This window comes from Myotis yumanensis, unplaced genomic scaffold (genome assembly GCF_028538775.1).
Source record: "Myotis yumanensis isolate MYYU_CA2020_CCGP unplaced genomic scaffold, mMyoYum1.0.hap1 SCAF_16, whole genome shotgun sequence".
In the NCBI taxonomy this organism is placed as follows: Eukaryota; Metazoa; Chordata; class Mammalia; order Chiroptera; family Vespertilionidae; genus Myotis; species Myotis yumanensis.
The window spans coordinates 6,777,703-6,803,215 of record NW_027223767.1 but is presented as its reverse complement, the minus strand read 5'-3'; the positions used below and the strand labels follow the sequence as shown (position 1 = coordinate 6,803,215).

The following is a 25,513-nucleotide window of genomic DNA, read 5'->3' as shown; positions in this document are numbered from 1 at the left end:
TAAAGAGAATACATCTTGGGTTTGTAGGATTTGGAATACAATGTTACATAGTATCCACTATCGAGGATAATGAGATATTAATAGATCACAAGGATAATTTAAAATCTATAGAGAACCTCAAACCCATTTAACCAGTGGTTTTAATCTTTCTGCCAAATCTTTTATCAGAGTTGATAATTACCCAATTGATTTATTGGAGTTTTGTTTTTCACTTAATTCTTTTTGAGGCCAGTGCTAAAAAATAGTGAGGCATGAAAAGACAGAGTTTTATAGAAGCAGGATGTAGATGACCAGTTTTTAAAATATAATCCTTAAGGTTCTTTTTAATTGGTGATCTCAGAAAGGAAATAAAGTGCCTCCATTATGTTTAGGCTCAGAGACAAATAATGCTCAAAGTGTGGAGTATTTAAAAAAAAACACCAACAACTTATTCTTGACAAGCTGCTTCTTCAGAAAAGCCTCTTGCACACTGGAGAAAGCAGACCCTTCCAGATGGCTGCCTGCTTCCCGGAGAGTGCACTGCGATGTTGGAACTGGGAGGCTGACGCACCTGCCCTCTGGTCCGCGGAGCTTGTTGGTGGTGACCAAGGCCTCTGCTGCAGAAGGGTGGCAGGTGCAGTGAGGCTCCTTCCACTCACCCAGCTCTCCTCAGGGAGGGTGACACTGCAGTCCCACGGAGCCTGCGGTGCAGGCACCAGTCCCGTGGGTCCTGTGTAGGCACACAGAGTTAACACTTCAGCGGCCTGGGTGGTGATTATGTGAATGTGTGCGCCTTTCTGTATTTTCCCTTCATTGCATTGAATTTTCTTCTGAAAATGAGTCTTTGGAGTACCTGTTCAAGAATATCTGTAAAGCAGAGAGCCCAGGACTGCACGCAGACTGTGTACTCTTAGCTCCTCCATTGCACTCACTGCCGCGGCGGGTCTGCACGTTTGTCTCCTGTAGAAAATCAAATGTTAAGACCTGCCATTGCTTGCCTTGCTGTTTATTTTAGAGCACGTTCTCCAAAGGTTGTTAGCCATGTTCTTTATCAGTAAAAACTTTCAAGTGCACATATATATATATAAATATGTATATGTATATATGTATATATATATGTAATATTTGCATTATTATGTGTCTTACATAAGATAAAATGTACAGTTATTTTTAAATAAAATTCATGTACTGGTACACCAATGAATTATATTCATTTTAAGATATGCCAAATAAAGTGCTTTTAAAGAAAGAATTAAAAAGTGAAATATAAGTGAAAGTTTTCACATTTTCTTCTCATACCCTGAAGTCTCCACACTGTTTTGAAGCCGCAGTGTTTTTGAGATTTACATGAATGTAAAAACACAGGCATTGTAAAATGCTTCACAAATGTGTGTTTTGTTTTTATCATTGTCATTTATAGTCCATCTTATTAAGAACTATTTTTCATTCACACCCTCGGGCAGTGATGGTGAACCTATGACACATGTGTCAGAGGTGACACACGAACTCATTTTTTGGGTTGATTTTTCTTTGTTAAATGGCATTTAAATATATAAAATAAATATTAAAAATGTAAATCTTTGTTTTACTATGGTTGCAAATATCAAAAAATTTCTATATATGACACGGCACCAGAGTTAAGTTCGGGTTTTTCAAAATGCTGACACGTGGAGCTCAAAAGGTTTGCCATCACTGCCCTAGGGTGACTAAGAAGTAACCTAGATGATAAGACAGGTGTGTGGCGCTTTTATGAAATGTCTTGTTAGTTTCTCAAACTTCCTTTATACACTGCTTTTATATCTAAGCTTAGTAGCCAGAGAAATATGTCATGTAGAATTCTAGGAACCACATTTTAATAGTTACCAAGAATGCCACTTAATAAGCCTTATTATCTGCCAGGCACTGTGCCAAGTGCTTTTGTTATAGTGAAAAACTAGCATGTCTCTGAAAGGTGTCACCGCGTGCACAGGGGTGTGGAAGTCAGGGGTGGGTGGTCATCGGGGACACAGCTTGGAAAAGCATGGACGTGGGGCTGTTTCATCTGCATGATGGAAGGGTGGTACTACGAGGAAGCTGTTGCTCCAGCCCACGGAAGTTACAGCCGTAGGCAGGGATTCCCAGGAAGTTGATTCGACTTGGTTTGAGGGGGAGCTGCCCAGCAGCTAGCGCTCCTCTCTGCAGAAGAGGTGCCCAGGGAGAAGTCGGTTCCCGTCACCAGATTTGGAGATGGCAGTCATTGGGAATGCTGTGGGAGGGATTCTTAGGACCGAGATTAGACTAGTAGGTACTGAATTATGTTTAGCTCCTTTGCTGTGGTCACATATATTCATTCTGTAAAGTGCAGCCACCTTCCAAGCACAGATCTACCCTCTGTTGCACTGTTGCCCTCTTTCCAGGCCCTCAGCACTCCCGCCCTGCCCTGCAGTGGCCTCCCTCCACTCCAGTCAGCCTGTCCTCTGTTGTTGGTAGACTCTCCTTTCCTAAATGCCTCCCTTGTTACAGTAGGTATTAGTGTTCTCTTGCTGCAAAACAAGTTACCGCAAGCTTAGCAGTTTAAAACAACACAAAGTGACTATTTCAGAAGTCCAGGCACGGACGGCTGGATTCTCTGCTGAGGGTCTCACCAGCCTGGAGTCTGTGCTTGTTCAGGGCTGTGGTTGTCCTGGGGTCCGGCGTCCTCTTCCAGGCCCTCTGGTTGTTGACAGAATTCATTTCTGCGCCTCTCTTGGACTGAGGCCTGTTTCCCTTCCAGCGTCAACTGTGGCCTGCTCTGCTCCGAGGCCACCCATAGTTCACACCAGGGACGCTGGCTTTCTTCCAGGCCGGACGGACTTGCCTAATTGTGACTATTTCAAAATAATTTTGTTTTAATTACGGAGAGCATGTGTAAGAACTCCTTGGAGAAAGCAGGCAGACAAGAGACCGTTTCTGTTGAATCCTGTTGATGATGGGATGGGTCAGAAGAGATTGACTGGAGAGGTTGAGTTGTGAAAAACTTCGGCCTAATAGTCAGTACTGCCTTTCGCTAAGCACCCCACACACAGGCTGTTCGTGAATCTTTGCATGGGGGTGCTTGTGGTTCCCTGGCTGGACACCTGCCAGGAGCGAGGACGGGATGAGGCAGGCTCCACGGGGCTGGGAAGGCTCCTCCTCCTTGGGCCTCCAGCGTCATCCTCGGGCCTCCGTCAGATGGGTCATGCTTCGTGGGCAGCATTGATTTTATGTTTACTTGTGAAGGGACAGAATATGAGATTACCAAATAAAATATAATTTCAAATGTTATTAATGAAAGAATGTATTACATTCACTTTTAATGAGATCCGGGTGTTGTAAAATGATTCCCTGTAATGAATCCCAGGAAATCAATGAGGAGCTTAATTACAGTTGTGGCAGTGCCGTATGAGAGTATTGCTTTGGTCAGTTCTCCTTGCACAATTTATCAATCCTCCGCCCTTCTCTTTCTTTAACTTAATTGCTTTGATGCAGTAAGTATAATACATTCTTTGTTAGCTTTTGATCTTTTTTGGAAATGTTCTACAAAATTCCACTTTCCTTGGCTGTAATAATCATCCTTATAATTTTGTAATGTACATTACCATTCACAATTTGTACATTTTAAAATTAGGCAGTTATTTCTGTTTTTTAAATTTATGATCATGTCTTACCTTTTGCCTTTGTCAGTTTTTTGTAAACCACTTTCTATCTCTCAAGTTATTGGTTGAACCCATTAGTTAAAATTTGATGTGCTTTGTATATTATTCATCACTCATTTAAGCCCTAAGGTGAATGTAAAGAAAAAATGAATGAAGAGTTTCGCTTTCATGTAACTACATATTCTTTTTTATTTTAAAGTGAATTTTCTTCTTACAGCATTTTTATTTTGACAGCTTAATGATTATGGTACTTTCTTGTCCACTAGGTGTTAATTGATTTTTCTTATTTGTTTATAAAACACTATACAAAATGTAATTTGGATATTTAGAGGTATTCTTTATTTGGATGTTTAGAGGTTCTTTATTTTGGTGACTCTAGCTTTTGTTAATTATATATCGAGAAAGGATTTTCTATGCTCTATAAGGTAGACTGCTTTTAAGGTGTTTATAAGCAGTCTACTTCTGATGTAAGGTTCAAGGCCTTAAAATAGTCAGGAATTATTTTGACTGACTTATTCTGTGGATAAAAGCAATTTACTTAGTTCATTTTGAAAGGGAATGCCATGCAGCCTCTTTCCTCTCAAAGTCTCCCATTGACACCATCAGCCTTTCTTGGGCGGCAGCATTCGTCTGTACAGCTGAGGGGTGGCCTGGGTGTTAAGGACGTTTCTTCCAGCCCTGGCTTGTCACACACGCAGAGCAGCGTGTGTGGAGTCGCCAGCCACCGGGAGGCTGTGGAGTGGTGCAGAGGATGCCACAGTGTGGCACGCAGCCTGTCCCTGAGGCTTTGCGCTGGACAGTGTGATATCAGAGAACGGAGCTGTTTGAGTATTCTGAAAGGACTTTTGTTTGCTCTTTTAAAAATGCTGTTTTCTTGGTGGTCACTAAATGTGTGCAGGTCTGGCTGTTCCACGACAGGCTGTTCTTGTCCTGTCTCACCTGCATAAGATATCCTTTATATGCCCTCAACTACTGTTTCCAAAGCTGGAATCACTGTGGCTTTCTTTTTTGGGCCTAAGTCGTTAGAGAATTAGAGAGCTAAACGTTTCTTCAGAATGTTTCCTTTGAAATCGTGTTTAGTCTTGGATTGCTGCCCTGGGTCCACGGGGTTTTCGCTGCTGTTCTGTACGGAGGTGAGAGGGTTGTGTTCTGACTTGTAGTGTGGCGTGTGGGCCAGGCAGAGCGGAGAAGGGGGTACAGCCTGAGCCAGCTGCTCTTCTCCTGCGTGTGCCTCTGTGACTTCCAATAAGCCCCCTGTTTGCCTTTAGCTGCTCGTCTTCTGTTTGTCTCCCCACCTTTATCCAAACCTGTTTCTCTCTCCTGGGCCTTGTTCTTCAGTCTGTCTGCTCAAACCTGTACCTCTGTCCTCTTTTCTAGAGGCAACGCTTCCCCGGGAGGCTCAGGTGCACACACTGTGTGGGACCACCAAGGTAAAGGAAGGACCCCTTTGCCAAATACACGCTGTCTAGAGACTTCTGGGTTAGGTGGACAATCTCCACACGTGCATTTAAGTCACTTTTGCAAATTATATTGATCCCAGTCAAATAAATAGAAATAAGAAGAAGCCTGTGCCTGGCCTAAGTGTTAAGCACAAGGAATGTCCAATGGCAGGACTATAACGTTTCTGGATGTTGCTGATAAAATTGGACTGAAGGGCATGCCAGCCAACTTGTGGCCATTAGAAGGGATGTCAGTTTCTCTGGCATTTACATTTGCTTGTTGATGTCCGCGATGGTGCCTTCCAGTCTTGCCTCCTGTGGCCCTCACATGTTTGACACCCATGATACCTCATTCTCCTGATTCTTTCTCCAAATATTCTTTGTCTGGGTCTGTCAGGATTCCTTTACTCCCAAAGGTAAAATTCTGATGTTTCTGATACACTCCTTTTCACTATCTTTGCTGGCTGTTCTCTGGGGCTCAGCCATGGTCTGTGGGGGCAGGATTCAGAGCATTGGGCCTCCCACCTTCTCCATCTCTTTTCTGGGCTCCAGTGTAATGTTCTGCACGCTTCTACCTGAATGGCCTACAGTTCCTCAAAGGCAGTGCCTTTTCCTGAGCCCAGCCAGCTGGATCACCTTCCCCCAATTTCCTTATTTCTGTCACTGTGGTCCTTCTTCTTCATGGACCCAGGTGCAGCCCTTTACCTTTTATTCTTTTATGCTGTTACTTTATCTTCCACCTTTCACAGTTAAGAAGTCCTAACAGTTGTTTCATGAAAATACCCTTTACATCTGTCTGGTTCCCACTCTTACTACATTTATGCACAGTGGGTTAATGACACAGACTCTCACATTGTTTCTCTGCACAACTGTGCCTGTTGTAAGTCCTGGTGCCCATTGCTACCAGCTAAACTTGCAGTTATGGGTCACTTTCTTCATTAGACTGTCTCTACTGCCCATCAAATGAAATGCCAACTCCTCAACTTGATATTCTGCCATCTGACAGCCGCCACCCTTCCTCCTCTTCCTCTGGGAAATTCTGCTCGGTACTTGGCCTAGTGGTAACCCTGAAAGTATGGCAGAGAACCAGGTCGGGGCTCCCGCCTTCCAGGGACCCATGTTCTATGCGGGGCCACAGCATGATGAGTGCTGTGTGTGATAATGGAGGATGCTGTGAGGGAGGAGTCGCTGGGCGGGCCACTGCAAACATGAGGATCAGAGTTCTCTCTATGAGGTAATACTTACGATGAGATCTGGAAGATGAGAAGGAGTTGATGGTGAGAGAGGCAGAGGAGGCGGAAGTGCACGGACCTGGAGGCAAGAAGGATCTTGGCTTAAAAACAGGAGGTCCTGTGAGGGGAGACGAGTCAGTGAGCGAGAGAGGCACCAGTGCACTTGTGTGGCTGGGGAGAGAGCTTGCATCTCATTCCAGGTGTAGTGTCAAAGGATTTCCTATGCAGCAGATCTGTGCACATTTTAAAATATCATCCGTGCTGGAGCAAGGTTGAAGAAAGAGGAGACCAATAAGGAACGAGCCCCTTCCAGTTTTCCAGGCAAGATAATAGCTTGGGCTAGATGACATGTTTCTCAGTGTCAGCATATGACATTTGGGTCCAGAAAGTTCTTTTTGGGGGGTTGTCCTATAATATGTCTATGAGCATCCCTGGCGCCCACCCACTGGAGTTCAACAGTATCCATCCCCTCCAGTTGTGACAACCACTCTGTCTCCAGGCATTGCTGACTGTCTCTGTGGCAGCACCACCCCGGCTGTGAGCCGTGGGACGAGAGGATGGCAGCAGAAGTGTGTTTGAAATGCGTTGTGGAGGAGAACAGACTGTACTTTGCAATGGGTGGGATGTAGAGAAGGGAGAGAAAGGAGAGGTTCAAAAATGCTTCCTAGCTGTTTGGTTTGACAATCTAGGCAGATGTCACAGGTGCTTTAGAGTCTTGACAGTGGTCTCTTGCCCCTGTGCTGGTTCTTGGAATTATCCAGCCACCTGTAATGTTGCCCATCCCACTACTCGCCTGTTTCTACATCCCGCTGAAGGTCCCGTTTAAATGCCATCTTCTTGAAGTCTTCTTTTCCAGTTAATTCACTAACAGTGATCATTTTTTCAGTTTCTGCAGCCCTGTGTCAGTACCACTCTCAGACACTTCCTGGCCCTGTAGCTTCTGCAAACCCCCAGGGGAAAAGGACCAGGGCTTAAGAAAAGGGGCAGTCACCGTGGATGCTCAGATTGCATGGCTTTGCTTCTGCATCTTGCCTCTTCTCTTTGTTTCTGTTGGTGGTTGTAGTCATCCTCTTGTCATCTTCTGGGCCCTGGGGCCACCATCTGTTACAGGCAAGCCCTCTGCTCAGGTAGAATTAAGACCCACAGACCAGGGCCTTGCTCTTTCCTGCCTTGTGTTATACAGTTATGACTGTCTGTCTGTCGTCTCCCCGTCAAATAAATTCTGAGCGCAGGAATGAGACCTTGTTCATCCCTTCATCCCACACAGTGCCTAATGCCCAGCATAGTACTGGTTGTGAAGGAGGTAGTCAATAAATGTGTGTTGAGTGAATAAGAGAGTGGTTCAATCTAAAACATCCACCTTATTTTTTCTCTCATGTATAATGGAATTAAAGGAAAAGGACCATTTTTCTGTGATGAGCACACATAATGTTTATAGTGGGAAAAATGTTTGTTTTTCAGTGGAAGGTTAGCCTTGGTTGGGTTCCCTGGTAAATGGCTTGTCTGCCGTTTGCAGTGTGGGGCCTGTGTTGGTAACGAGATGTCTGCTCTGCTTCTGTTTCAGCTCTAGTTGTCAGCACCACTTCAGCGGGATTCGCATTGGCCCCGGGGCCCTTCGACTTGTCCTGTTTTCTGCTCACTTCTGTGGGAACAGGCCTGGCATCCTGTGCTGCCAACTCCATCAATCAGGTGGGTTTATCGCCTTCCAGGTAGATCATGATACTGTGACTCATTCCCAGCTTGTGGTATTATCACATTTTTAAAAAAACTTCCAAGGTCACATATGCATGAAGAGTTACTATGAACTTGTAACAATGTACCCAAGGTGTCTTTTTTTTTGAGGTGAATGGTTTTCAGTTATGTTCTGGTGAGAAAATAATAGCATATCTGCTTCAAGTAACCAGCATGCCTTGTGTTAGAAAGTACTTTAAAGCTGTCAAACTTTTCCATTCTTGTCCATTTCCGGTACATTTCCCTGAGCTCATCATTGTGTGCTCCTCTTTCTTTCCTTTGATTTTGCATTTTAAGTCACTAGTATACAAAAAAGAATGCATATCCAACTTTTAAAAAACATTAGTAACTCAGTATTTAGTAAACCTGGTGTATATCAAAATTAGCATTTTATTAATTAGCTAATTGTATTTAACATGTTATTTATTAGCATATTATTTTCAATTAGCATGTTATTTCATTAGCATCTTATGTTTAATGCATCTCTCCCCCCCACCCCCATTATTTTAAACATCAAAATAATTCTCTAAAAGATTTTTTTCTCCTGTCTGTCATTGTGGTGTGCCCCAACGTTGTGGCTTTTTCATAAGATAACTATGTGAAGGAGCTTGGCTAAAACTTAGGGAAAGCTGCTTGCTTTCATCACAAGAACACCCAAGAGGAACTGGCACAGCTTTAAAACAGGAACTCAAGTCAGCAGCAGGAAAACAGCTTGGCTGAGTGGATATATAAGTTGGTAGTCCATAAAATATGGGAATTTAAGTGTTATAATGACTACATTCATTGTGTTTTTATAAAGTCTTATCAGTTACTTGGAGAAGTATGAATCTATTTCAAGTAAGATTTATTTTTTTTGTTATTATTTTTAAAGTCAAAACAGTCTTATAATGAGTTCAAATAGCCCTCCCACTTCACAGCAGTATTGTCGACGCCTGTGGCCTGTGATGCCACCTCTTCCAAGTCGCTCCTTCCTTATGCTACCCTCCCATATTTCTTGGCTAAGAGAATAATAATGGTTTCACAATAAACATGTTTTTAATGAAAATGTGAGTGAAAAGCAATATAAGCTAAATGGATTTATATGGCTATTTTGGGTCTTTTACGAAAAAACTTTAAATTTTTACCTTTGTTTAGTTATAAATCTAGGCCATAAGATTCGGCCAGGAACTTAGTCTAGTTTCCAGGCTTGTGTGTAAAATTGAAGAGCTGTATTTACCCTTGAGGTACTAACTGCTGTCTCCTGTTTGAATTACACAGATTTAAATGAAAGGTTTAAAATAAAAGGTTTAAAATGAATTCAGGAAAGAAAAAAACAGTAACAACAACAAACTAATAAACATCAAATGGTTAGCAGAAATGCCAGGATTTTATAAAAGACTAGAGGCCCAGTGCACAAATTCATGCACCAGTGGGGTCCCTCGGCCTGGCTTGAGGGATCAGGCCAAAACCTGCTCTCCAACATCCCCCGAGGTGTCCCGGATTGCAAGAGGGCACAGGCCAGGCTGAGGTACCCCACCAGTGCACGATCGGGGCCAGGGAGGGACACAGGAGGTTGGCCAGCCAGGGAGGAACCACAGGAGGACTCCAGGGCGTGTCCGGCCCGTCTCGCTCAGTGCCGATTTGCCAGACCCCATCAGCAAGCTAACATACCGGTCGAAGCGTCTGCTCCCTGGTAGTCAGTGCATGTCATAGTGAGCGGTTTTTGCAGCCTTAGCATTCATTAACATATTACACTTTGATTGGTTGAATGGACGACCGGACACTTAGCATTTTAGGCTTTTATTATATAGGATAATACAGAGCCACCTTGAGTTGAAGCTGCGACACCCCCAACCTGCCACTGCCCTAAATAAGGCAGGTCAAAGAATTTATCATGGAAAAAAAATAAAAAACCTGTCAGTTGTAGCAAGACAGTATCTGGAGGAAAGAAATGGAGTGATTTACATTTAATCAGTAATTTACAGAAACTGAATATAGACCTAGGTTTTAGAAACTTTAAGAATACTATAAGTTTAGGTGGCACTTTATTTCAGAGTCTGTAGGAAGTTTATTCACAGTAGAAAGTGGGTGGGGCCTGTGGATTTTAAACGGTTCCTGAGGAAAGCCTCAGACTATGTGATGGGATTCCTCCTGGTGCTGAGTGTTTCCTACCTCGGTGGGCTGTCCAGCCCTGCCCTGCTGCTCACCTAGCACCTCCCTGCTCTTCCTTTGGAGCACTTTCCCTTCCTCCTCCACATGTCACTCCCCGCCCACAGCCCTCTCCATTGTCGGGCATGTTGTCACCTTGATTGGTGCTTGTTGGGTACATGAATAATGGCTTCATCTTCTTGTATTCAGCATACTGCTTTCTTCCACTTTTCTTGGGCTCTAATTTCAGTTGGAAGCTTCACAATTGTTTAAAATTTTTGCTGATTCCCATAACTGTACAATTCTGTTGTTATTATGTTATTGATCAGCTTCCCAAATTATGATATTCTGTAAATAACATGTTGGAAATGTTTTAGTTCTAGTGTTGGTAGGCATTCTTATAAAATCAAGTTAAAGGAAGGTGAGGACATTTTCATTAGTGCCTTTAATTAGTGTAATACTAGACAACAAGGGTTTAGCTGAGCTTTTGAATACCAGATAAAGACGTAGTCTTTGGGGAAATGGAAGCACTTACTACTTTTTTTAGGGAGCTGGTGTTCACTCAAGAATGCATATATGTGGTGGTAGGTGTAAGAGTTCTTCAGCTTCTAATAGAGATCCATGGGAGAAAAAATTCCCACTGGCCAGGTTTATAAAGGAATTCCAATCCAGTTCACATTTCTAAATATTTTTTTTTTAGCTGTTATTAATTTAGTTCTGAGTGACTCTTCTTTGTACCCTATTTCTATGATCTCTCTGTGAAAGTAGGAAAAATAAAGCCTTGGAAAACGATTCTTACATTTGTTTTAAGGAGAGAAAATGAGATTCAGCTTCTGATTTATGAAGTAGTGACTAGTGCATAAAGATATGTATATGAAACCACTAACATTAAACTGTAGAAAGGAATTACATGGTTTATAAAATATACATGTGCTTAATTTGACACTATAATGTGGCTTTAAAGCAGGTATGCCTTCAAAGGATGAAAGCCATTCATAAAATGTTTTTAATTTAGCCACTAAAAGATAAAATATTGTTGATGGCTTTGACTGATTGAATCTTGAGAAACAAATGACTAAAAGTGAAAAGCTGAATAAATTCAAGTAGAATGAATGAAGAAATTTAAAAAGATAAAAATTATCATAATTACTTTGAATATTTGACTTCATAGATGCTATAATAAACTGTATTGAGGATTATTTTACTTATGTTACATATATGAATTTTTTAAAGAGGTTAAGAGTATATGTCAATAAATACATTTCTACAGGATACATTTTAATTGTGACATACTATTCCATTTCATGGATGCGCCAGTTCTCAACCAGTTCTCTATTATTGCAAATTTTTGCTTCTAAGGTAACACAAAGTACCGGAAGTGAAACTGCTGAGAGGAAGGCTACCAGCCAAAGCGTATATGAAACTGGTTTAACTTTGAAATATATGATCTTAACAAAATAACTCATTTCTGACATTCATGCAGTGCTTCCGAGTTTACAAGGAATATTTACATAAATTATTATTTAAACCTGTGGCCCTGTGAAGTAGGTGGCATTTCCATTTCTATTTGTAAAAAAATTAGTTTAGCTGTTGAATTATTCTTTTTAAGGCAACATTTAAAAAATGTACTATGCAAATAATTTATTTATTGCAGAACAGTGAGAAAATGGAGATAAGCAAAACGAACAAGTTTTTGTTTTATTTTTCCATTATGCCAGACACTGTTGTGTGTTAGAGCTATAGCAGAAAGCAAACCAGATTCCTGCCCTCATAGTGCTTACACGATCCCTTGTTAACACTTGAAACCTCTATTATCTTATTAACCAGTGTCACCCTAGTGCATTTATAGACTTCTTTAACACATAGGCACACATCTTCCGATATAATTTTTCTCATGGAAATGAATTATATACTATATGTAATTCGTATATTTTTCCATAAATAGTATATCAGAAACATCCTTCCAGGTTAGTATTTGTTATAACATGATTTTAAGAGTTATATATAAATACACCGTGATTTGTTTAATCAATTTCTTCTTATTGGACATTTTAGAGATCTCCAGTCTTTTGTTCAACATAAACAATGCTGTACTGCAATTCCTGTAGCTAAGTTGTTGAACATGTCCTTAACTATGTCTTTCAATAGATTTCCAAAATCATGTGGTGTGTTAAAAGATGTGTAGTTTTCAAAATAAAAACTTAAAATTTAAAAAATATGTATATTTAAAATTGATTTTAGACAGAGGATGGAAGAGAGAGAGAGAGAAACATCAGTGTGCAAGGGAAACATTGATCGGTTGCCTCCCTTATGCATCCAGACTGGGCATCGAACCCGCAACCTGGGTATGTGCCCTGACCAGGAATCGAACCTGCCACCTTCTGGTGTGCGGGACTATGCTCCCACCACTGAGCTGCACCAGCTAAGGCAAAAAGATATGTATTTTAAGTACAGCTAAATTTCTTCTCAGAAGGCCTTTAGTTTGTTTCGTATCAACTTAAACTTCCATTTGACAGTGTGTGAGAGTGGTCGTCATCAACACCGCATGTTAGAAAGTCTATGCCAGGTTTCTAGGTAACATTAGATGTGCCCTTTTGAATTAAGTTGTATTGATTATTTAGGAGGTAGAGTTAGTTTTTGTTTGGGGGATTTTTTTTAATGCTTTTTGGTTAATTTATGTTTACCGGTGAGTTTTATCCATTTTGCTATTAGGCACTCACTTTTGTCCATCAGGTCTTAGCTTAAGGTATGTAGATTGGATTATTAACTGTCATTAGGACTTACATATTTTCTGCAGTTTTGGGGGTGTTTTTTTGTTTGTGTGTTTTTCTTAATCCTCACCCACGGATATTTTTCCATTGATTTTTAGAGAGAGTGGAAGGGAGGAGGAGAGACACATCAATTGGTTGCCTCCTACACACTCCCTCGCTGGGACTGGGGACCAGGATTGAGCCTGCAAGCTAGGTAGACCCTTGACCCTGGGGCCCTTCCATCTGTGGGCCAGTGCTTTATCCACCAGGCCAAACCCGCTGGGCATTTTCTGCAGTTTTTAGGGTTTCTTAAGTGCAGATGTTTCAAATGTTCAACCAGCCAGATCCTTTAATTTTTAATATAGGGTTTCTCAACCTCTAAACTCTTGACAGTTTGGGCTGGATAACCTTGTTGTGGGGATCTGTCCTGTGCTTTGTAGCAAGAAGTGTTAATAATAACAACAATTGCAGCTAACACTTATTTCGTACTTGCTATATGCCAAGTAATGTTCTAAGCATTTTACATACATTAGCTCATTTGTTTAAGTCTAGGTTCATGGGATTTCAAAAATGGCTCTTTTGAAAGATCAAATACATGATGAATGAATTTATAACCTAGACTTAGTTTTAAGAAGAACCATTGATGTTCTCAGAGACTTTATTTTGGAGAAAATTACAAGAAAGGCACAAAACATAAGTAGAATTTCGCATCAGAGAGGTAGGTTATAATTAGAAAGATAAAGCTGATAAGGTATGTTATTTTTAGGATCTAGTGTATCTTTGAATTAAGAATTTTTACGGAAGGAAATAAAATACAGGGTCAAGAAGAGACATGTTTCTTGTTTCATACTGACAATACTTGAGAGAATTTTCATGGCTGAAATAAGGTAAAAAGGAAGGGCTTTGGATAAAGAGCTCTGAATTATAGGGTGGGTTGGGCAAAATAAAACTTTAAAACTCTGAAGGAGAAACATAAAGATTTTTCGGTTTTCTCCTGAATATGAGGTTAATATCTAATGCATCTTTCTCCATTTTCCCTTTCTCTGATGTTTCTTTTGTTTTGACTCTGCAGTCTGCCTTGAGCAATAGGAATTGACTTTCATCTTTCATGTTGAACAAAAGTGGTTATTAAATGTGGTGTTGTAGTCTAGGAGAATAGAACTGAAGTTAGCAAATGCCAGTGATGCCATTTATTGAACATCATTTGAGTAAGAAAAATCAATATGAGAAATATATTTTTCTTCTGAGTGTTGCGATTTGTTGGACTTTGATGTTTTAACTGGGGGACAACTTGCATTCCTCCAATGGCCTCTGAGATCCGTAACTGTGGCCTTTTGATGATTCAGATTAGCTACTGCACTGGATCAGGTTGCATAGAGTCTCTGAATAGTATTCGGGAAAGACTCTCCAACTAAATATGTTCTTTGTAAAAGGAAAATCATGAGCATGACTGAACGTCAAAAGGAAAATGCATTTTAAATGCAGTCTCTTTTCCTGAATATATAACCCCAAACAGTTCCTAAATTACATTTGATTCACTCTCCGGAATGATCCATCTAAGCAGAGTGGGTTTGGCATAGATATTTATAACTAAAATAACTCTAGATGAAGTTTTGCCAGCAAATGCAGAGATGATAATTTGAACATATTTTTGTAGATAGTATTTTATAAATCACATATCATATTAACTGGTTATTATTTTATTTGCTTCTTATAGTAATTTGGTGGGTGGGGTGGTATTATTCCAGTGTTTGTGGAAGAGTGAGATGAAGCTTAGTGATGTCACTGATGACATATCTGAAAATGGTCAAATTGGGAGCAGAACTTGTAGACCATGGGCTCCTCGTTTACCGCTTTTTTTCTCTCAGCCGAAATGTCCTGGTCCAGGCACCACCCTGGAATAAGGCTATTTCCATTAGTGACTTTCTTCCACCAAATTACCTGCTGGCATTCTTGCTGCTAAGTACTGGAGGTGGAAGTACCATAGTGTATGTTTCTGTAATGAGATTGGGAGGACTTAAAGCACTTATACTCTCTACATGCTAAGTGCTTAGTGAATGTTAGCTATTATTGTTGTTATTAATATAAAAGTTTGGTCTGTTTTTGCCACACATCCCCCATGCTTTCAGAATCTTATTTTCTTCCAATTACTTCCAGTTAGAGTCTAGCAGAAGCCAAGCTGAGTTTCTTGCCAGATTATCTTTTTTTGTCAATCTTCAGTGTGTTTGGCCTTTCCCAGTAGTTTGTTCTTCTGAATCCCATTAGCCGCTTGTTCTCTGCTCTAACCCCAGACCCCCTCGCTGTTTTCTAGGCGAGGTGACTCTAGGCTGACTGATGGCACTGATGTGGGAACTGACTCTGTGGCTGATCCCTGAGGACTGTGTGCTTCCTTATCTCATATTCCCCCTTTGTGCCCCAGTGACAAACTGCTTTTAAGGTTCAATACATTAAAAATTCCTATCCCTTGATATTTATGCTTTAAAATCAGGATAATTTGATCATTTTGATTTCCATACTGAGTTCCCAGACACTGGGTAGGAGCCAGAACTGGGGTGGAGGGTTAGGACTGGTGAGACAGTGGGGCAGTTTGTTATACCTGCACTCCTTTAACCCAGATCAGCTTCTGATTATTCTTTGTCTGTTGCTATTTTTACCCAGTAATGGAGCTCCAAACTTCTGTAGGCAAGCTATTTGACCTTGAAATCTATGTGTACATGATTAAGCAAATTCTAAAACTCACATTTTCATGACCACCTAGTCCTTTGTGAAGGTTTAGAAAGTATTGTTTGGCAGAAAGGGAAGTGACTTACCTATGTGATTAATCTTAAGGAAAACTTCACTCTGGCATTTCCCTCAGATCCTATGCCAGATGTCTCCTGGAAGCAGCGATCACAGGGAACAAAGAAACTAAGGATTTGAATGATGGCATGGAGAGATAGCGGGCAACAAAAGAGAAATTTTGTAGTTAATAAGATTTATGTAATGTAACCTAGAGTATCCTTATGCCTTAAAATATACTTTGTAACCTTAAAATACTAATATGCAGTTTTAACTTTTATTCCAACTGAGGTTTCTTTAGTCCTGGAAAATATTTACCTGCTAGCTTATAAGAAAAGAAAAATATCACTGAAATAAAAGTCTGATGTAATATCCTAATGTTTTCATTAATATATGTTAGTAAAAGTATGGCTATTCTGGTATTGCTTCTAGCATAAGCATGGTTGATCTAGAACGTACCATTGCTTATATTGCTGCCGTTAGGTGTACTGAACAAGGATTACACAGTGCTGTGGATCATTGCCTTAAACAGCTGCCTGAAACTATGTGGATAAAAGACCCCGCCCTCAAAGTCCTTGATGTTATTTCCTAATATGAAATAACGTGAATTAAATGTAACATCTGGCTTTAAGAATATAAAGAGATCTTTAGACCAGATTCCCAATACGTACAGAAGTATTTGGGGGCTTGTGAATTAGGGTATTGGTAAAGGACACTGTTTTCTGAGCCTGGATTCCCTCCATGATTTTCACTTAGGTTGAGTGAGTGACTGACTAAACAAGCAAAATAGGCTTGTTTAAGTACGCATGCGGTTAACCTTGAACAGAGATGTGGACAGTCCCCTAATTAAAAAATCTAACGTGTTTTCCCATAAAAAGAAAACTAGTGTGTACATTTTTCAACAGATACTCAGTCATTCTGAGTACTTCTGGCTTGCCTATATAAAAAAATGACCCTTTTCATGGGTACTAGGTGAACATTCTGGCTCTAAGACTCTGCTTCAATGCCAGTGAAGGACAGGAAAATGTGTCTGAACTATGTCTCTCTTGCACAGAATTTTGTTTATTCTGCTTAATTCAGGTTGAAATTATTGAGGTGGGGGAGGCTGTTGAAATTCTCTTGATTTTCACGTACCCTTTGGAGAGTGATCCTGAGTTCCCAGGACCAGAAAGCAAGATATTCATAAGTATAGAAGGTGCTGATACTACACGGGCCATTTCTTGAAAGTTACTTTCAGAAAGGATCCTTACACATTTATTGATTACTTTTTTTAGTGATGTAATGATTGGTCCCTACTCTGAAGTAGCTCGAGGTATGATAGAGAAAGACAGATGTATAAAGTACAATAAAATACGTTGGTATTGGTGTGGGATGTAAGCAGTGCAAGATGGGGGGAGCAATCATTTCTACCTTTGGAAGTCTGGGGCACTTCTCAGAGAAGTGACCGGGGTATCAGGTAGTTACGTGGGTATCTACCAGGTAGATGCATGTGAGAGGGAACTTTCCAGACAGAGAACATCATGAGTAACGACACAGAAATGTGAACTCTTGTACACAGGAGATCACTCGGAGCCTGCAAACACTGCAGCGCAGCAGAAACATCACAAGGCCGGGAGGGCACTGTGAGGTCTGGCTGAGGCAGTGAGCAGGGGAGGTCAGCAGGGGCCCCACATGCCTGCTAACGCTATGAGGCCTACCTTGTAGGTGTCGGGCAACCACTGATTGTTGCTAACCACAAATAATGGCTTTCTATTACTCTAATGATAGAGAAGAGAATCCTAACCTTGACCCTATAGTTTCTGTATGGTCTGTTTCTTCTCCTCTCCCTCCACTGTCCTCATCTGAGACCACAGGGCTGCCTAGATCCAAGCACCTGTTATGTGTTGGAAAGTGATTATAGACACATAGCCTCAGAAATAGCATTTTTAAAAAGCTATTCTCTGTTTACAAGGCACTCATCTTAGTTACCCTCAGTGACGTTTTCCATTTCAGAGGCCAATGCTCTTGGGTCCCTTCTTTCCATGTTCTACTTGCTGTTTTAGGGCTGGTGGTGATTCTGAGTTGGTGCATGTGTGTATTGGCCAGAGGAGCAGCTATTGTCATTGGCCTAGAAAAACGCAGGCCGTGTTGCTAGAACCTCCAAGTTTTCGGTATAAGCTAGATACTTGGATTTTGAGATGAAATTTCCTGAATGTTAAATGGAAAATGTTGGCTCCTTTTTTTTTTTTTTTAATTCTGTGCATACCAAACAAAACCTGTCAGTAGGTTAAATTTGCCTTGCGCCCCCCCCCCCGCCCCCAACCCCACCACCACCACCACTTACCACCAACACCTCAGTTCTGGCCTTTGAAATAAAGCAAATATTTTAATGTAGCATCATTTACCAAAATTTTAAAAAATATATTTCTGAAGAAAAGAAAATGCTTTCTATGAAAACAGAATTCTTTACAACTAAAACGAGGGGTATAGTTTTCTGTACGTATTTTCATCATGCTGAGAAGAATGAAGCACAAAAGCTCTCAGCCACTTCCATAGACTCAAGCATGGTGCTTTGCTCTTAGGCGAAGCTGCTGGCTTGTGGGCATGGGTATCTTCTTGAGCTATATTATAGAAGAGCTCATTATTTAAAATTTAAAAGGGGGGATGGTACTGTTCTAGCATCCAAAAGGTAAAGTCAAGAAAGGTCAAATGTAAATTGCTTCAAGAAACACCTGGATATTTCAAATGTGTTCACAATTATTTCTCTACTGAGGCGTTATGTTTCAGAAAGTGTCATTAATTGTAATAGAGTAACACACAACTCTTTGTGAAATTTAAGTCCATTGAATATCAGCCCCTTCAAAGACAATAAAAATTCCAGCCTGCATTTACCTATTCCCGGGTGAGGAGTTACTACAATGCACATTATATCATTCCATGTGAAATTCTTTGGCTTAATCGTCCCTCATTTATTTGCAGTTGTCTGAGGTCAGTTTCCCATTTTGCAGTTGTCAAATTAAAAGACTAGCTCCTAAACTTTATTTGCATTTCGTGCCTTTCCATAATAGTACATTTTTTGGCTTAGTTTTCAATAGTTGTTCATATTTCTTAATCACCCCTTCTCTCATTAGTCCATTTCTTTTTCACAAATGTCCACACAGATATTAATATGATTCTGTAAATTTCTATTATTTTGTAAGCATAGTTTTAAAAATTTTACATGATTTTAAAAAATCATTTGAATTAGACAGCCAATTCATCCCATTGTTTAAATTTAGTTTTTATTGTCATGCTTATTTTCATTCTTAATTTTATTATTTCTATCAAGTTGAAATCTAAATAGTGATTGAACATTGAGTTCTCATTTGCTTTTTAAATGTCTGTATAGGATGGTGTGATAGTAAAGAATCCATTTATTTTTAATAATTCATTGATCAAAGAAATATTTCTGGATATGTCATTGGTGTTTTACTTCCAAGTATCTCAGGCTGCCAGCAGGTGACTTTAACATTACAGTCTTCTTTAAAAAAGTATTAAAAGATAAACTGAGGCATCTTAACATTTTTAAGAGTTTATTTGAGCAAAAAATGATTCAAGTTGGGCAGCACCAAACTGGAAGTGGAGAGGTGAGGCGCTGGGAAAGGCTTTCAGAGAAGATGCCATCTCAGAGCTGGGAACGTATTTGATTGGCTTAAGCTTAAGCAGTGCTTTATTTGGGAAAACCTCGGTGGCTGTTTGTGGTTGACTGTCCTCAGGTTTGATTTCTTAACCAAGACACTATAGGCTTAGGTGTTAAAAGGTTTGTTTATGGAGGCTGCCAAGGCGTTGAAGCCAGCCAGCTCAGTCTCATTTAACAGCAAATCCACTCTTAGGTGGTTGATGAACACTTTAGAGCAGCCGTTGCCAACCCTTCGGACCTCACGGACCACCAGTGGTCCACGGACCACCGGTTGGCGGCCGCTACTCCAAAGGTGTCCTTAAACCAGCGGTCGCCAACCTTTTGGACCTCACGGATCACCAGTGGTTCGCAGACCAATGGTTGGCGACCGGTGCTTTAGAGCTAAGTCATTTGGCAAAAGAACTACAGTCATACTCATATATAATTGTTAGTTATGAGAGGACACCTAAAATGGATATTCTTAAGCGAGGTCATTAGAAGTTAGTATATGGTAGCACAAAAATAGTCTCAGGCTCATTGCAGTTAGTTAATCTTTCCCACTAAGGTCACTTTAATCAGTATTTGTTTTGTACTTGTTTTCCTCAAAACGTGTATGTTAGGGTTTAATTTAACCTTGTCTGGATTTTGACACATTCTACATTGTTCTCATAACTCCTTGTGTATTTATTTCTGAGTTGCCCCTTTCTTACATTGAACTTCAATTTTGTTTTTACATGCCTGAATGTTCCACTTGTCTGGGGGGCCCTTCTTGGTTGTAGAGATGTATTATATATCTGCATCCCTGGTACTTGGCAAATAGGGCTGATAGGCAGTCAGTGGATGACTATTGAATAAATGAGAAAATGAGTAAGCAAATGAGAACATTTAAGTTCATGCTTAAAAGAGCCTGAATAAACAGCGCTACATTGTTCCTTCGTTATTCTAACTTGATCAAAGCTATTATTTAAAATGAAATTACATTTTATAGGGTAGGAGGAATATAATTTTGTGTATGAATTTTCTTGGAAAGTTATTAATTATTTTTGAAAGGATTAACATTGAGATTGTAATAAATCAAGTTGAATTAAAATTGGGTAATACTAAGGTAGCAGGTAAAATAAAACTAAAGTTAATGAAAATATAAAAGTTATTTATAAAAGCAAACTAAGATTTTCATTCAGTACTAAATGAAATTATGTATTAATTTTATCTTCTCTGTTATTTGAAGGCTTTTAAAAATTATTCTTCATTAATTGGTATTCCAAAGCGACTTGGAGGTATTGTTATGAGTTATGTGTTCTCTGTGCTTATAACCAAATAGCTATTAGTGAAAATGTATTCTAACGATACATTTCCTCATCAGAAGCTTCATTACCAGAGGGGAGAAATAGGAGGTACAGAAACCCAGCTCTCCACATATCTTGCTGCCTCCTCCACAGCTCCACTTGGATTTCTGCAAGATACCAGAAATGTGTCTAAAACTGAACTTTCTGATCTTTTCCCTCAATCCTGTTCTGACTGCCCTTCGTACATGCTGTCATTCAATTTGATATGATAGTTACTCAGGCCAGAGACTTTGAAGCCGTTTATGGCGCTGGTTTTCTCTCAAACTCCACATTCAGGTCATCGGAAATTAAGCGTGTGCAGGAGTGCATGTGCACACACACACATACTCACACACACACACACACAGGCTGTGAAGAATGCCTGGAGGATGGTTGTTTCTTTTCTAGACTATGTGATAACATCCTAACTGATGTTGCTGCTTCCACCTTGCCCTTCCCCAGGCTGTTCTGAACACAGCACCCAGAGTGACCTGAAACATGAGTGAGATATTCCCTCCCCTGCTTAAATCCTCCTGAGGTTCCCAGAGCCCTGTGACATCACGCCCCACCCCCACGTTCTGCTTCTTTACACTGTCAAACGCATTCTTCTGTTCTTATTTATCCTCGGTCTTGAGAAAAGGAAAATGTTTTTAAGTGTATAATGCATTGATTATAAGGATTTATTAGTCATTCCATTTTTTTCTTTGTTAGTTGCCACAATTCTGTCATGTCTCTTATCCATTTTAGCATGAAAATATTTTCCTTTTAAGTGACATCTAAGAGCTTTATTATATACTAGGGGCCCAGTGCACAAATTCGTGCACCTTGAAAGGAACTGTGGGCCTCAAGAGGCTGCCGTAGGCACAGGGTCGGGTCTTGGCCCATTTCCCGCGTCCCCGCCCGGCCCCTCCCAGCAGTGGGTGCTAGCGGTGGCTGCTGCCCCGATAGCCCCTCAGGAGCAGGGGGAGGTGGAGAAAACCTCAGGGGCTATCCGGGCCAGCAGCCGCCACTCGCTGCTGCTGATGGCGCCAAGTGATTGGGACCAGTGCCGGGCACCAGCAGTGGTTGTGAACAGCGGTTCCAGCACCGGCTGTGGGTGTGAGCAGGGCTGGCGCTGGCAACAGGTGTGAGCACCTGGTGGGACCGTGGTGGGTAGGAGCAAAGAATTTTCAGTAACCACCAGAGGCAGAGGCGTGCCCCAATGACAGTGACTGGCGCCCTGCCTTGGTCTGTCGCCCCTGCTCACCTGCTCCACCATCCCACTGCAGCCAATGCCCGCCATGTTCCACGCACGCCCCCTGGTGGTCAGCGCACGTCATAGCGACCAGTTCAGTTGTTCCGCCGTTCAGTCTATTTGCATATTAGCCTTTTATTATATAGGAAGGATAAGCTATATAATAATTTGTTGCAAATATTTTTTTCCAGCCTGTCCTTGATGTGGCCCTTTATTTATGTTTATGTTGAATTGGACTATATGGAGGTCTTACATTATCAAATATCAAATCTGTCATTTTATAATAAATAGCTTTTTCCTTGAGAAGGATAATTGCAAAGGCCTTATTTTACTACTAGAAGGCCCGGTGCACAAATTTGTGCACCAGTGGGGTCACTTGGCTTGGCCTGTGGGATCGGGCTGAAACCGGCTCCCCAACATCCCCCGAGGGGTCCCGGATTGTGAGAGGGCGCAGGCCAGGCTGAGGTACCCCACTGGTGCACAATTGGGGCTGGGGAAGGACACGGGAGGTTGGCCAGCCGGGGAGGGACCGCGGGAGGGCTCCATGGCGTGTCCGGCCCATCTCATTCAGTCCTGATCAGCCGGACACCAGCAGCAAGCTAATCTACCAGTTGGAGCGTCTGTCCCCTGGTGGTCAGTGCACGTCATAGCAACTGGTCAACTGTCTGCCCCCTGGTGGTCAGTGCACATAATAGCAACTGGTCAACCACTTGACTACCCCCTGGTGGTCAGTGCACATCATAGTGAGCCGTTGAGCGACCTTAGCATATCATTAGCATATTACACTTTGAGTGGTTGAACAGATGACCGCACACTTAGCATATTAGGCTTTTATTATATAGGATGTGGATTTTTTTTTTAATAGATTGCAGGGTGGGTTTTAGGCTTAATTTAGTCCCAGGTTGTTAGCTTGCTCTCCCAGGATTATTTTGAAATGCCACTCTTATAATCACTACATTCTGTTATACTTTAGATTTATTTCTGTATTTATTCTGTTTCCAGAACCACACCCTTTTAAGTAGTATATCTCCATTATATAATTTAATGTCTGAGAAGGCAAGTCTTCCCTCAGTGCACTTCTTTTTTGTGAGGTTTTAGGTTTTAGATGAAAATGAGAATCATTATTTTGAAGTTATTTAAAACAACCCTTTGAGATTTTAATTAGAACAACATTGTGCATGTACATTTATTTGGGCAAAGTAGACATCTTTGCACTATTTAGTCTTCTTATCTAAAAGTAATTATTAGACTCTGAGACCACTGATGAGCACATGAGAGCAGGGGGTGTCAGTAGAACACTAGACAGCATTGCACTTCCCAGTCAGCCTAAGCAGGGAGCCCAATCAGAAATGTTACAGTGTGCGGCAGAAAAGCACAGATGGGAATTGAAGCAGTAGGCTTTCCCCGATTGCTCACTCTTTATATTCTTAGTAAATGTCATTTCTAAAATGTAGGTCTTGTACTTTATATAAGTGTTCCTTTCTAGGTTTTATTAGTCAGCTCTTAGATTTTTAGTTTCTTTAAAATAGTTCAATTTCTTGCCTATTTTTCTTTTTATATGTGCCTGTACTCAGGCATTTTTTTTTCCATTCACATAGTTGTCATATCTTCCTTCACTTATTTTATTATGGTTGCCAAAATTTACTTTTATTTTTCCCTGGTTAGATTTTTTTCTAACATATGTTCTACTGCCTGTAGGTACAGTTTTGCACTTTTTATGTTGGGAGGTTTGGCAGCCTCACTGTTGTAATTTCCCACTGTTTATTCACCAATGAGCTAAGAGAGGTATGTTCAGTCAGAGGATTTGCCCATATGCAGGGTGTGTAGTGTTTACTTGAAACTGCAGGGCTTGACATTATAGGCCTCTTCCCTGTGATTTGCTGTCATGGGTGCATGTCTCCCTCACCTACCTCATGCTAATGGAGTGTTCATCTGCGCCGAGCTGATATTTCCTGGTCCCGCTTCCTATATTTTGTGGAAGTTTGTAATGATACCTTTATTGAAGCAGGTGGTTTATGTGTTCAACTCATGTTCAACTATTGTATCTTCAACTAAATGTGTATTATATATACTAGTCACTAGGCACCGGAGACAAGAAACAGACATCTTTGCTCTTACTGGACCTAATGCCTAATGGCAGGAGAGGAGGCAGACATAATCACACATTTTATTTGGAAAGTATTGCTGTAGTCGGTGCTACAAATGAGAGGTACCTGGTATTATTTGCGTTCGCAAAGGGATGGAAGTGGCACTTGAGCTGAGATTGTAAAGTGAGTGGGAATTCACTAAGCAAATAGGGGAGGGGAGTGAACATTCTAGACCAGCGGTTCTCAACCTGTGGGTCGCGACCCCTTTGGGGGTCGAACGACCCTTTCACAGGGGTCACCTAAGACCATCGGAAAACACATATATAATTACATACCGTTTTTGTGATTAATCACTATGCTTTAATTATGTTCAATTTGTAACAATGAAAATACATCCTGCATATCAGATATTTACATTACGATTCATAACAGTAGCAAAATTACAGTTATGAATTAGCAACGAAAATAATTTTATGGTTGGGGGTAACCACAACATGAGGAACTGTATTAAAAGGTCATGGCATTAGGAAGGTTGAGAACCACTGTTCTAGACAGAGTAAGTAGTACTAGTATGTGCCCAAGCCCATAGCTGGAGGAACATGGTTTAGAAAATCTGAGAGCACTGGCACTGGACAGAGCAGCAAAGAGGAGTGTGGAGTGAGATGAGGCTGCGTAGGAGGGCAGCGAGCAGACCATGTATATGTCCGTAAAGGTTATGTTCCGTCTTTTCTTAAAGAGCATTTGGAAGCAATGGTCATGCTTTAGCAGAGAGGGATAGCTGGGTCAGGTTTGTTATTTGAGCCAAATGGATCCAGAGAACAATCTAGAGGCTTTGCCATACGCTCAGCAAAAGGTGAAGCTGGCTTACGCCAGGGTGATGCTCGAGGAGACAGTTGTGAGAGATATTTAAGAGATAAAGTTAACAGTTCTTAGGACTGATTGGAGGAAAGAGGAAGAGAAGTTGTCAAGGATAGCTCCCAGAATGTGACTTGTAAAATGAGGCAGATGGTGATAATCATTAACTTCCCAAGGAAGACCAGGTTTGGTGGAAGGATCATGAGTTCAGTTTTGGACTTAACTGAGTTTTAGGTGTCTTTAGTGTAGCAAAGAGAAAATGCCAGGTAGACAGGTGAGTATATGGGTCTGGAGGTCAGAATACAGGGATGTGATGCAGATGAAAATTTGAGAGTCATCTTTATACAGTTGGCAATTGGAGTTGTGGACACAAATGAGATTAAATGGCCAAGGACCAGCCTTGAGGAGCTACACTATTTAATGGCATGAGGAGAACAGTGACTGTTCAGTGGACACTAAAAAGAAGAAAAGAAAACCACGGTATCAAGGAAGCAGGAGGGCATAGTTAAGAAGCAAGGAGTGGCCAGTCATGTGGAAAGCTGCCAAGAACTTATGTGAGCTGAAGACTAAGAAAGTCTATTGGTGATAATGATGAGGAGATCCCTGCTGACCTTAGAAAGGCTGTTTTGGTGGTCTGTTGGGAGGCGAAGCCACAAACCCAAGGTGAGGCAGAATTCCAGAGGTGT

The 25,513-nt window shown here is 41.0% G+C and overlaps 1 protein-coding gene across 1 annotated transcript in view; it reads left to right on the top strand.

Moving 5' to 3' along the window:
• The window catches only part of COX10 (cytochrome c oxidase assembly factor heme A:farnesyltransferase COX10), a 112,374-nt gene that overhangs the window by 23,719 nt on the left and 63,142 nt on the right, over positions 1 to 25,513 (top strand). The window contains exon 4 of the mRNA XM_070392942.1: positions 7,868 to 7,992. Within this exon, the coding sequence (XP_070249043.1) occupies positions 7,868 to 7,992 (125 nt within the window). The remainder of the gene's footprint in view (positions 1 to 7,867; positions 7,993 to 25,513) is intronic.